This window comes from Dipodomys merriami, unplaced genomic scaffold, assembly GCF_024711535.1.
Source record: "Dipodomys merriami isolate MVZ:Mamm:240054 unplaced genomic scaffold, mDipMer1.0.p SCAF_72, whole genome shotgun sequence".
NCBI lineage: Eukaryota > Metazoa > Chordata > Mammalia > Rodentia > Heteromyidae > Dipodomys > Dipodomys merriami.
Window position 1 is genome coordinate 3,998,992 of NW_027206313.1, and position 13,398 is coordinate 4,012,389.

Genomic DNA, 13,398 nt, shown 5'->3' on the forward strand with positions numbered 1-13,398 from the left:
CAAGCTGGGCACTAGTGGCTTGCACCCATGATCCTAACTACTAAAGAGGATGCTATCTGAGGATCATGGTTCAAAGCCAGCCAGGGCAAGAACTTCTGTGAGACTCATCTCCAATTTACTACCAAAAACCAGAAGTAGAGCTGTGGCTCAAAGTGGTAAAGCACCCAGGGCCCTGAGTTTAAGCCCCATAACCAAGCAAAAAGACCCCAACAAAACAAAACAATAAGCAAGAAAAGAAGTACCAGACATTATGTTAGTCATGTTAGCTAGCTCAATAGACGTCTTTAACTGTCTTATGGAATATATGCATTAAAATGTCATAAAAGTAATGAGAATGTTACTTTTCTTGTCATTCACAGCTGATAAAATACTGGGAGGCATTCCTACCTGAAGCCAAAGCCATTGCCTAGCAATAAAAATTAATCCTGTTAAGAAGACAGTGGATGTTTGTTCCAGTTACGCTGCATTCTACAGTGAAATCATTTAAAACCATCTAAATAAACCACTATATATTTTATGAATCACATGTGGTTTTTTACATATATATATATAAATACATACATATATATATATATATATATAGACACTCTGATGTTTTATGACAAGCTGCATGTCCTCACCCTCTGAATCAAGTGGACTGTGGCATGACATTCTGCAATATTTTGCTGAATTGAACACTGTTATGTCTTAAATACTTGCACTAAAAAGTGCATTGCAAGGCCAGAAAATTTTTCAATATTTTTCTTTATAATATGTTCTGTAGTGTTTGTCCTCTTTATGAAGTGAGTTATCAATGAATTGATTAATGTTCACTTACATTCCTGTACAGAAATTATGATTTTGTGATTACATAATAAAAATGATATTCCTTGTGAAGTACTAGTAACAAATTATTTGGGTATGTGAACAATTTAGGGATTTTTTTTAAACAGGAAGGAATACTTCTAAATGTATATAATTAATACTGTAATTCCTTAATTATTTTAAGTAACAGAAAAATAGTGAAATGCAATGAATTATATATGACTAAATGAAACTTTGTCTTATGGAACCATTATAAATCAAAGCTTACCTCTGGAAATACTGAATGATTCTCTTTGCTTTTTTTTAAATCCATCCCTATTTTAAATGCCCAGTTTAGGAATTCAGAAAAATTTGTGTTTCTGTGCATCTATTTTAAGTAGCAGGGATTTTACCAGTCTTCTGTTTTTGTGTGTGAATGCCATTTCTGGTGCTTCAACTCTGTCTCTTAAGCTTTTTCCCCCAAGGCTACTCTGCCATTAGAGCCACAGCTCCACTTCAGGCTTTTTGCTGGTTAATTGCAGGTAAGGCTTATACACTTTACTGTCTCCCCCCACACCCCCCCCACCCCTTCAAATTAGAGTCCTCAGACCTCAGCCTCTTGAGTAGCTAGGATTACAGCTCGATCTTCTACTTTCTTCAAATCCAAGATTGATTTATCCACATATTCCTTGCCTGTTATTTGCATTTCTAATTTGAAGCTAGAAGTCGATCATCTGTGTTCATACTTGAGTTGGGCGGTGCCCAGGCTGCCCTTTACCATGATGTGGGGTAACCAAGGACAGCCCAGGTCAGTGTGCCGCTGGCGCAGGGCTCGCTGCCTTTCACAGCCCTCTCGCCCTTCGGCTGGCTTGTTCACATGGCTGTTATCCAGTTCTTAACGCTAGTGAAGATTTAAGTGGTGACTGTCACTATTGTTGATTTTAAAAACATTAATTTTCTGGACTGGGAAGGTGGCTCAGTGGTAGAGCGCTTGCCTTGCATGCATGAGGCCCTGGGTTCGATTCCTCAGCACCACATAAGCAAAAAGAAAAAAGCCGGAAGTGGCACTGTGGCTCAAGTGGTAGAGCACTAGCCTTGAGCTGAAGAGCTGAGGGACAGCGCCCAGGCCCAGAGTTCAGGCCCCACGACCGGACCCAAAAAAAAACAAACAAAAAAAAACTGTTAATTTTCTGGAGTGAACATGATTGTGCATGTTTAAAAACCCACACTCAGGAGGCTAGGACAGAAGGATTGTGAGTCTGAGCTATGTGAAAGTAAAAATAAACCCCTTCTCTTGCAAAGAAATACGTATTTGAAACTAAATCTTACCCTCTTGTAGCTTATATGGAGAATATCTCACAGTGTCCACAACATCTGTGTTAGCTGAAATATTAAGAATGCTGTGTGGGTGTTCTTCACACCCATGCATGTACAACCCAGAAGAGGGCTTGGTTAATTAAACGGGAAGAAAAAAAATGATGAGAAAATACAAAACAGATGCTGCCCTTGGAAGAAATTGAAGCAGAAAGGGTACAAACTAATGTTCTGCTGGAAATGGTAGCTTTGAGAAGTGTCTCCATCAGGTGCTGTCTTGATACCCCATTAATACTAAAAGGAAGATGGACTTAGCCAAATACCGGGTGTCTGGAATGACGTGTTGGCCCCTCTGGCCATCTGACCACTTGGTACAGTAAGTTGTTCAAGCTAGAATCTTCTGGTTATCTTGGGTACATTCGCTGCAGTATCTATTAGCCACAAGTAATGTGGTAAACATTTTCCAGCTTGATACAACTGCAGTGAGCCCCCATGACTCCATTCTAGATGCCATTCCAATCCGCATTTACCAGAAGATAAAAGAATACTGACTGCGGTCAATTACCTAAGCCCCTCGACCATCCGCCAGCACTGGAACCGGGTTGAATATCTGAATACTCTGCCTGTCTTCTCTCCTGTGCACATCTGTAAAATGTATTACAGATAGTCACTTAAAATTTTCTAATTTATAGATTTAAATTTCAATATTGTTTTTTTAAAAAATGAGAATATTACTTGTTAAGCAACCTAGCATAAAGGAGTAGAACAAGATGACTGTGTTCAGTCTGGCTTCTGATACTTTGTGGTTGTGTGGCCTATCATGCCTCAATTCCAGAAAAACAAGTTGATAAAATTCTTGGACCTGCAAGTGCCTTAAGTAGTTTTTTTAATACAAAATTTCAGCATAAATATTCTATAACATCAAATTCTAATCAAAGACAACTTCCTGTCAGGTAAATCAGGCCTATAGCCGGGTGCTGGTAGTTACGCCTATAATCTAGCTACCTGGAAGGCTGAGAAGAAGGATTGTGGTCCAAGGCCAGACTAAGCAGAAAAGTTCAGAAGATCCTATCTGAAAAATAAGGGAGGTTGCGTGGCTCAAGTGATAGAACACCAGCATAGCAGTATGTCCCTGAATTCTAGTATCAGTACCAAAAAATAATTATAGCCTAATGTGTGGGAAATCAAATTACTAACAAGTGTTTTGTTTTGCCAGTACTGGTGAACTCAGGACCTGGAAGCTGTCTCTTAGCTTTTTTGCTAAAAGCTGGCATTTTGCCACTTGAACCATAGCTGTACTTCTGGCTTTTTGCTGGTTAATTGAGATAAAAATGTCATAGACTCTCCTGTCCAGGCTGGCTTTAAACGAAGATCCTCATAATCAGTTTCTTGAGTACCTAAAATTACAAGTATAAGCCTTCAGCACCCAGCTTAAATGTTTTTGTTGTTCTAAGTTTTAAAAAAGTTGTAATACTGTATTGCATAAGAAGTTATCAACATTTTATTGAATACAAACAATACTCAAAGGAGGAAAGATCGACACAAATTAAAACTAATTTTCCCAGTGACAAATGAGGCATTAAAATCCTTCCTTGAGGGGCTGGGAAGGTGGCTCAGTGGTAGAGCGCTTGCCTTGCGTGCCTGAGGCCCTGGATTTGATTCCTCGGCACCACATAAGCAAAAAGAAAAAAGCCGGAAGTGGCGCTGTGGCTCAAGTGGTAGAGCGCTAGCCTTGAGCTGAAGAGCTGAGGGACAGCGCCCAGGCCCAGAGTTCAGGCCCCACGACTGGACCAAAAAAAATAAAGTCCTTCCTTGACTATTTAAGAGCGTTATTCAAAAGACTGTATTGTAAAAGTTGCATTAGAGTCATCCTTTAGTAATTTGTAAACCCATCCCAGAAAATTATTGTTCAGAAATAATTACTGATTTATAAACAAGTTTTGAACTAAAATTCTCAACTATTTAGCTGGTTTTATACATATTTATATGAATCACTCTTGTTTATTCAGATCTAGTACTCAAATTCTTTGTATGAATGAAGTGTTTCATAGTGATTTTTAAGTACAAACTTAATAAGCTTCTTAATACAATTGGTTCCTTTAAAGAAAGATGAGTAGAGAAGTAAAGATTTTCCTTTATGTGTATGTGTGCCAGTCCCAGAGGCTTGAACTCAGGGCTAGGTGCTGTCCTTGAGCTTTGTTGCTCAAGGCTAGCATTTCACCACTTGAATCACAGCTCCATTTCTGACTTTCTGGTGTTAACTGGAAAGACTTCTGCCCAGAGTAGCTCTGAACCATGTTCCTCATCTCAGCCTCCTGAGTAGCTGGAATGAGAAGTGTGAGACACGGGTGTCTAACTACATTTCTTTAAGAAGTCTGTAATTCTAATGTGGAAAGTAATCAGGTCTGCATTTTGTGCTAAACGTGGGTGTGACTAAGCTTGGTGGGAGCCTCATGCCTCCCAGCCCCTGCACGAGCCATGCCATACTCTCCTGAGTGCAGACAGGGAGAGAGCCCTGGGATGAGGAGGGGAAATAAATGTATGCATTCGTATAATTCCAAGTTACATCACAGCCAAGGCATATGCATGATATCTGTAATCATCTTTCTTTTAAGTATTGAATAAGGACAATAGAAGTACCATCTCTTACCTTAAATTCCTAACTTTTCCAGTAAAGGATATAGTTTCAAGTTACTGAAAGGGTAGGTAATTGAGCAGACATGGGAATTAAACCTGACTTAAATATAAGGACTAGGGGAAAGACTCAGGTGGTGCTTATCAGGGCCCAGGTTTAATCCCCAGGGAAAAGTGGGGGAGGGGACCCACAGTTTAGGAGCTCTAGAAACGAGACTGTCAGGTACAATGTAGGTAGATGACTGTATGGAGCATGATTTTTGCAGTGTGCATTGATCAAATGATACCAGTGCATTCCTAGAAGGAAAGGACCACAGTTGGGTCTCAATTTAGAAATAAAGCAGCAGATCCAGCACTTAGATTGTGGTTGATCTGATTATTCCTCGTCTCAGACTTTGTATTAGTCATGCGTGAACATTCTTCAATGTATGATAAGCTCTTCAGAATTTTTGTTTGAAATCTGCTGCGTAGAATTCTAAGCCCTTTGGGACATGATTGTTGCTTCAGAAGCTGCCAATAGAACATTCTAGAAAGCATGGATATTGTACTTGCTGTCCAGGAAGAAATGAAAATTTTTACATGCTCATCTTCCCATCACACACTTTAGAAGAAATCTGAGCCAGGTGCTACTGAGGAGGCAAAGATCTGAGGATCACAGTTCAAAGTCAGTCAGGGCAGGAAAGTCATACCTCCAACTAACAACAACAAAGCCAGAAGTGGAGCTGTGGCTCAAGTGGTACAAAGTTCAAGGACTGTGCCCAGGCCCTGAGATCAAGCCCCAGGACTAGCATACATATACACACCAATCTCTGAAAATTGAATACTCTTCTTAACTGGTGAAATACAAAGCTTGTAATTAAAGCCAATCAATAAGACTGGTGGGGAAGGGAGGAGGAGGAGGAATGGCAGAGGGTGCTTTGGGCCAACAAACATTGTGTACATAAGTGGACTTGTTAAAAATGAAACTTCCTGTACCATTAATTGGTGTCAATAAAAATATTTTAAAAGTTTTTAAAGGCAAGCAAGGTAAAATCATATTTTGATATGCAGATAAATATTTTTTTCATTAAGGACATAATGGGGAATACTAAGGGACTACTTTGAGGGGAAACAAGCTCTATTTTAAATTTGTGTGTGTGTAACTTTAATAAACACCTAGACAATTTAAACAAACTGCCTTCTTATTGCTTCTATAGTCAAGTCTCAAAAATTCTGGTTTTGGGCTGGGAATGTGGCTTAGTGGTAGGGTGTTTGCCTACCATGCATGAAGCTCTGAATTCAGTTCCTCAGTACCACATAAAGAGAAGAAGCTGGAAGTGTTGCTGTGGCTCAATTGGTAGAGCGCTAGCCTTGAGAAAGAGGCTCAGGGATGGTGCTCAGGCCATGAGTTTGAGGCCCAGTACTGGTAAAAACACACATACACATAACTCTAGTTTTAGTGTTTTACTTTCTCGCTTTATATTTCCAAATCAGCATTTCATTGAACTATTGTTTCCTATTATACCTATTCAAATGTATCTATACAAATGTATTTCTATAGCAGGTACAGTAATTGTGTGTAAGCTTTTTGGTATTGCTTGTTTTGTGTTGAGACAAGGTCTTGCTCTAGCCCTGGCTGGTCTCAAATGCATGACCCTCCCATCTCCGCCCCCCCCCCCCCCCCGCCCCAAGTGTACACCTTACATGGAGCAGTCTTTGACTAAACTTAGATAGTACATTTCCATTAAAGTGTATCCCAGTCTCAGCCGGGTGTGGCAGCACATACCTGTAATCCTGGCTGCTCAGGAGGCAGAGATACAGGATCGAGGTTTGAACCTGGGAGATTTGGAAAAAAGAAAACTTTTTTTTTAAAAGTTTGAACCAGGCACTGGTGGCTCACACGCCTGTAATCCTAGCTACTCAGGAAGCTGAGATCTGAGAATTGCAGTTCAAAGCCAGCCCAGGTTGGAAAGTCCAGGAGTCTCTTGTCTCCAATAAAGTACTCAGAAAAAGGCAGAAGTGATGCTGTGGATCCAAGGGGCAGAGTCCTAGTCTTGAGCAAAAAAGCTCAGGAACAGCCCCCAGGCCCTGAGTTTAAGCTCCATGACCTACAAAACAAAAACTTGAGTATGGTGAAAACTGCTGTAATCCTGACTGTTCAGGAGTTGGAGGTGGGAGGAACACGTAGGAGGCCCTTAATCTGAGGCCAGCCCCTAGCAAAAATGTGAGACCATTTCTGAACAATGAAAAGGCCTTGGAGGTGGTTCAAGTATACCCTCACAAGGGGCCCTAGTTCAAACTTCAGTACTGCCCAATTTTCACAATTCCCCATAACAGACAAAGCCAACACGGGTATTCACGATTATATTGTCTAGGAGTCATAATTTTGCTGAGACCTCCCTGAAGTGATGCTGTCTGAAGCCCTTTCCCCTCTCATCCTGTATCGAGATCTTAAGACAGTTCTACAGAACTATCTGAAGTTTCCTGTGAAGCACTTTCCTACCATAGTCTCTGCTGTGCCTGTTGTAGTGCCCTGCTGCCAAGTTGACCTTCCTTCAGAGCACCCATCAGAAATGGACAGGCCCGGGGCTGGGAAGGTGGCTCAGTGGTAGAGCGCTTGCCTTGCAAGCATGAGGCCCTGGATTTGATTCCTCAGCACCACATAAGCAGAAAAAGCCAGAAGTAGGGCTGAGGCTCAAGTGGTAGAGTGCTAGCCTTGAGCTGAAGAGCTGAGGGACAGCGCCCAGGCCCCAAGTTCAGGCCCCACGACTGGACCCCCACCCCCCCCCCCAAAAATGGACAGGCTCCCTAGAGCCTGCAGACGTGAACTTACCCTTCACCCATCTATTGTCTCGTCTCATGAGCAGGCTCTATCTCGTTATTGGGAAACTTCTCCTTTATCAGTTGTTTAATCTCACATATAGTTTAGTTATTCAGTTATTTATTGTTTGTACCTGTACTGGGGCTTGAACTTAGGGCTTCATGCTCTCCCTTCGTTTTTTCACCCAAGGCTGCCAATCTACCACTTGAGCCACATCTACTTTTCATCTTTTGGTTTTTGCTGCTGGTCCTAGAGCTTGAACTCAGGGCCTAGGTGCACAGTACCTGACCTTATTTTGTTCAAAGCTAGCACTGTACCACTTGAGTCAAAGCTCCACTTCCAGTTTTTGGATTTTTTATGCATTTATTTTAGTGGTTTATTGGAAATAAGAGTCTCAGAGACTCCTTTCGGGGCTGGTTTCAGACTATAATCCTCAGATTTCAGCTTTTTGAGTAGCTAGGATTCAAAGCAGGTGACACCTATGGCTAACCAACCCATACTTGAAAGTTCTGGTGAGAACTACCTTCTTGTAAGTCCCCTAGGTTGAAGGAGGATGGAGCCTCCTGATCTCTAGCTCATAGGTGACGCTGACGCCCACTTGCAGAACAGTTGTGTGGTCTGTCTGCCATCATAGTCTTGTTTGAGGAATAACTAGGCTCTCGGGGCTGAAGCTTTCCCACTGAGGCGTACCTCGATTCCATGTATAGCTACTCTCATAACTGAATGTTGAATCGTGTAAAGCAGTCATTGAAACTTTGATGAACTTTACAAGTCTTTTGGGGGCGCGGGGGGTGCCAGTCATGGGACTTGAATTCTGGGCCTGGGCTCTGTCCCTCAGCTCAAGACAAGCACTTTACCACTTGAGCCACAGAGCCACTTCCAGTGTTCTGGTGGTTTATTGGAAATAAGAGTCTCAGGAACTTTCCTGCCTGGGCTGACTTTGAAGCAAAATCCTTAGATCTCTGCCTCCTGAGTAGCAAAGATTACAGGCATGAGCCACTGGCGCCTGGCTAAAATAGTTTATTAAGAAGTTTGCACCAGAGAAGTGGCGCTGTGGCTCAAGTGATAGAGCGCTAGCCTTGAGCTGACGAGCTGAGGGACAGCGCCCAGGCCCAGAGTTCAAACCCCAGGCCAACCAAAAAAAAAAAAAAAAAAAAGTTTGCACCAGTATATATTTCTACTCAGTACAAGGTAAATGTGGTACTTTTAATATAAGGATCAAATACCCAGATTCCAATTGAATTTTATTTTTCTCATGCATTTTTTCTTATATTAGCAAGCACTAGCTGTTCACTGTTTTATATATGTATTATATATGCCTATAATTTATATATTATATATTGTATATACTATACACCTCATTTATAGGTTATTTTAATATGGTATCATTTATATGGTTTTTTCCCAGTTTTTTTTTATATTTTTATTTTTGTCAGTTTGGGGACTTGAACTCTGGGCCTAGGCACTGTCTCTGAGTTCTTTTTTTAAAAAAATTTTGTTGTAAAGGTGATGTACAGAGGGGTTACAATGATATGTCAGGTAATGAATATGTTTCTTTTTGAACAGTGTCAACCTTCCATCATTTTCTCCCAATTTTTTCGCTGTCAACCTCCCTCCTTACCTAGGTTATATCGTTCATTTCCAACACATTGTCTAGTGAGTATCCCTGCTGAATTAATTCACCCTTTATCCCACTATTTCTGTGCTTCTTCTCCCCAAAACAAACTTACAAGACAAAGGGTACAGAAACCAAAAACAGAGACAAAGGTTGGGAGGGGGACAACTGAAAACAGCACAATAAAAACCTCTTGTTTCTGGGGCTGGGAAGGTGGCTCAGTGGTAGAGCGCTTGCCTTGCATGCTCAAGGCCCTGGGTTCGATTCCTCAGCACCACATAAGCAAAAAAAAAAAAAAAAGCCGGAAGTGGCGCTGTGGCTCAAGTGGTAGAGCGCTAGCCTTGAGCTGAAGACCTGAGGAACAGCGCCCAGGCCCAGAGTTCAGGACCCACGACCGGACCCCAAAAAAAAAAAAAAACCTCTTGTTTCTGTTTCTTGGAGTTCATTTTGATAAGCATCTTTTTATACAATCATCTGCACATACCTATTGAGCCCTTGTGATCCTAAGAATATCCTCCTTTGTTCTATGTGAATGTTTAGAATACTGTTTATCATGTCCAAGTGCAATTTTTTTGTTTTTTACTGTCCATTGGCTTTAATTGTAGATTTATATGCACATTCTAACTATTACAAACAAGGGAAACCTATGTTTCTTTGGGCCATGCTTATCTGGATTAATAGAATTTTTCCCAAGTTGTTCCATTTTCTTATGAATGGGGCAATGTTATTTTTTCCTGATGGAATCCTAGAATTCCATTGTGTGTATACCACATTTTCTTGATCCATTTGTCCACTGAAGGGCATCTGGGTTGATTCCCTATCTTAGCTATGGTAAACAGTGCTACAATAAACATGGTTGTGCTAGTGGCTTTAGTGTACCCTGGTTTGTGGTCATTTGAATAAATGCCCAGTGGGATTGCTGGTCATAGGGGAGCTCTATATTTAGTCTTTTGAGGAACCTCCATACTGCTTTTCATAATGGTTGAACAAGTTTACATTCTCATCAACATTGTACTAGTGTTCCCTTTTGGCCACATCTCCATCAGTATTTGTTATTGTTTGTTTTCTTGATGATGGCCATTCTAACAGGTGAGGTAAAATCTCAATGTAGTCTTGACTTGCATTTCTTTTATGGCTAGAGATGTTAAACATTTCTTCATGTGTCTATTTGCCATTCTTACTTCTTCCCCTGAGACATCTAAGTCTTTAGCCCATTTATTAATTGGGTTGATACTTCTTTGAAGGCTTGTTTTGGGGAGTGTTTTTTTTTTTTGAGCTCTAAGTTTCTTTTAGATATGAGGCCCTTGTTTGATGCACAGCTCGTAATGATCTTCTCCTATTTTGTGGGCTATTTGTCTTGCTAGCTATGTCCTTTGCCATGCAGAAACAATTCAGTTTAGTGCAATCCCATTTATCTAGCATTTCTTTGATTTGTGTTTCTGGATCTTTAAGTTTTGACCTGTGCCAAGGAGCCTTAGTGTATCCTCTATCTCTTCTTGTAATATTTTCAGGGTATCTGGTCTTACATTGAGGTCTTTGATCCATTTGGAATTGATTCTAGTTCAGGCTGATATACAAGGATCTAGCTTCAGTTTTCTGCATGTGAATAGCCAATTCTGCAAGCACCATTTGTTGAAGAGGCTGTCTTTCTTCCATCCTGTGGTTTTGGATCCCTTATCAAATGTTAAGTGGCTATAGGTCTGTGGGTTCATTTCTGGATCTTCTATTCCATTGGTTCTCAGGCCTATTCTTGTGCCAATACCAAGCTGTGTTTAAAACTACATTTTTGTAATAGAGTTTGAAGTTTGGTATTGATATTCTTCCAGCATGTTCTTCCTGCTAAGGATTGTTTTTGCTGTTAGGGGTCTTCTATTATTCCATATGATTCTTTTTTTTTTTTTTTGGTCGGTCATGAGGCCTGAACTCTGTGCCTGGGAGCTGTCCCTCAGCTCTTCCGGTCAAGGCTAGCACTCTACCATTTGAGCCCAGTGCCACTTCCAGCTTTTTCTGCTTATGTGCTTATGTGCTGAGGAATCGAACCCAGGGCCTTCCTTATACATACAAGGCAAACACTCTACCACTAAGCCATATTCCCAGCCCTCCATATGAATCTTTAGATTGCTCCTTGTATATGAGTGAAGAATGTTGTTGGGATTTTGATGGGATATTGCACTGAATTTGTAGAAAGCTTTGGACAGTATTGCCATTTTCATATTAATCCTACCAGTCCAGGAGCATGGAAGGTTTTTCCATGTCCTTAAATCTGCTTTAATTTCCTCTTTTCAGGTTTTTAAAGTTTTCATCATAGAGGTCCTCACAGCTTTGGTTAACTTAATTCTTACACTGTTCAGGTTGTTTTATTTTGTTTTGAGACTATTACAAATGGGGTTGCTGTCCTGATTTCAGTCTCTTCAGTCTCTTCTTTGTTGGCAAAAGAAAAACTACTGATTTGTGTGGGTTAATTTTATACCCTGCTACTTTGCCAAGGTTTAAGATCAGCTCAAGTGACTTGTGAGAGGAATCTGGGATTCTTTAAATACAGGATCATATTATCTGCAGAGGGATAAACATTTCTTTCCCTGTTTGGATCATCTCTATGTTTTTCTCCTGTCTTAATGTTCTTACTAGGAATTTCAGTATTGAAGAGGAGTGTAGAGAGTGAACATGCTTGTCTCATTCCTGATTTTAGAGGAAATGATTTTAACTTTTCACCATTAAATATAATGCTAGCTGTAGGTTTGTCATATATAGCCTTTATTATATTGAGGAATGTTCCATGCATTCCTAGTTTCTCCAGAGCTTTCATCCTAAAGGGGTGTTGGATCTTGTCAAATGCTTTTTCTGCATCTATTGAGATGATCATGCGGTTTTTGTCCTTGATTTTATTGATGTGTTGAATTACATTGATTTGTATATATTGAACCAGTTTTGCATCCCTGGCATGAATCTCATTTGGTCATAGTGTATAATTTATTTGTTGTTGAATTCAGTTGGCCAGAACTTTGTTGAGAAGTTTTGCATCGATGTTCATCAAAGAAATAGGTCTATAGTTCTCTTTCTTTGATGAGTCCCTGTCTGGTTTGGGGATAAGGGTTATACTAGCTTCATAGAATGAGTCTGGTAGTGATCTTTCAATTTCATTGAAGAGTTTGAGGAGTATTTGGAGAGAGTTCTCCTCTGATGGCCTTATAGAATTTAGCTGTGAATCCATCTGGTCCTGGGTTTTTCTTCAGTGGGAGGTCTTTTATTGCTATTTTTATTTCATTACTTGTTATGGATCTTTTTAGTTGGTTTAAGTCTCCTTGGTTTAGTTTGGGTTTATCAATATTCACTAGGAATTCTTCCATTTCTTCCATTCTCCAATTTGTTAGCATAAAGGTTTGCAAAGTATTCCCTTATACTGTTCTGAACTGTCGTGATGTTTTCATATTTTTTTGGGGGGAGGGGGTCGGTCATGGGGCTTGAACTCTGGGCTTGGGTGTTGTTCCTCAGCTCTTCAGCTCAAAGTGAGCGCTCTACCACTTGAGCCACAGTGTCACTTCCGGTTTTCTAGTGGTTTATTGGAGATAAGAGTGTCATGGAGTTTCCTACCCGGGCTGGCTTTGAAGCACATTCCTCAGATATTAGCTTCCTGAGTAGCTAGGATTACAGGCATAAACCACCAGCACCCAGCTTCGTATTTAATTTTATATGAGTGTGTTTTGATTTTTTTTGTCAGATTTGCTGAGTCTGTCAATTTTTTTGATTTTTTTCCAAAGAACCAATTATTTGTTGATTCTTTTTATTTTTTTTTAGACCCTCATTTATTTCTGATTTAATTTTGATTATTTGTTTCTGTCAACTAGGTTGGGGCTTGGCTTGTTGCTATTTTCTGGTGGTTAATTGGAGATGAGTCTTATGGACTTTGCTGCCAGGGCTGGCTTCAAACCATGATCCTCAGATCTCAGTCTCCTGAGTAGCTAGGATTACAGATGGGAGCCACTGACACCTGGCAATTTCCAGATATTTATAGTATCAATTAGTTGGTTATTTATCTTATGAGGTTTTGAACTCCAAGACATGCTTTTGCTCAACTAACACTATATCAATTGAGCCATACTTTCAGCTCCATTATTTATTTATTTATTTATTTATGCTGATGCTAGGACTTGAACTCAAGGCCTGGGTGCTCTCTCTTACTTTTACTCAAGGCTTATACTCTATCACTTGAGCCATAGCTTCACTTCTGTCATTGTACTGGTTAATTGGAGAT

At 40.3% G+C, this 13,398-nt stretch overlaps 1 protein-coding gene across 1 annotated transcript in view; it reads left to right on the forward strand.

Moving 5' to 3' along the window:
- LOC138818200 (sorting nexin-2) overlaps positions 1-876 on the forward strand; it is a 42,888-nt gene extending 42,012 nt beyond the window's left edge. The window contains exon 15 of the mRNA XM_070009170.1: positions 360-876. Within this exon, the coding sequence (XP_069865271.1) occupies positions 360-410 (51 nt within the window). The 3' untranslated portion in view covers positions 411-876. The remainder of the gene's footprint in view (positions 1-359) is intronic.
- Positions 877-13,398: the final 12,522 nt, after the last annotated feature.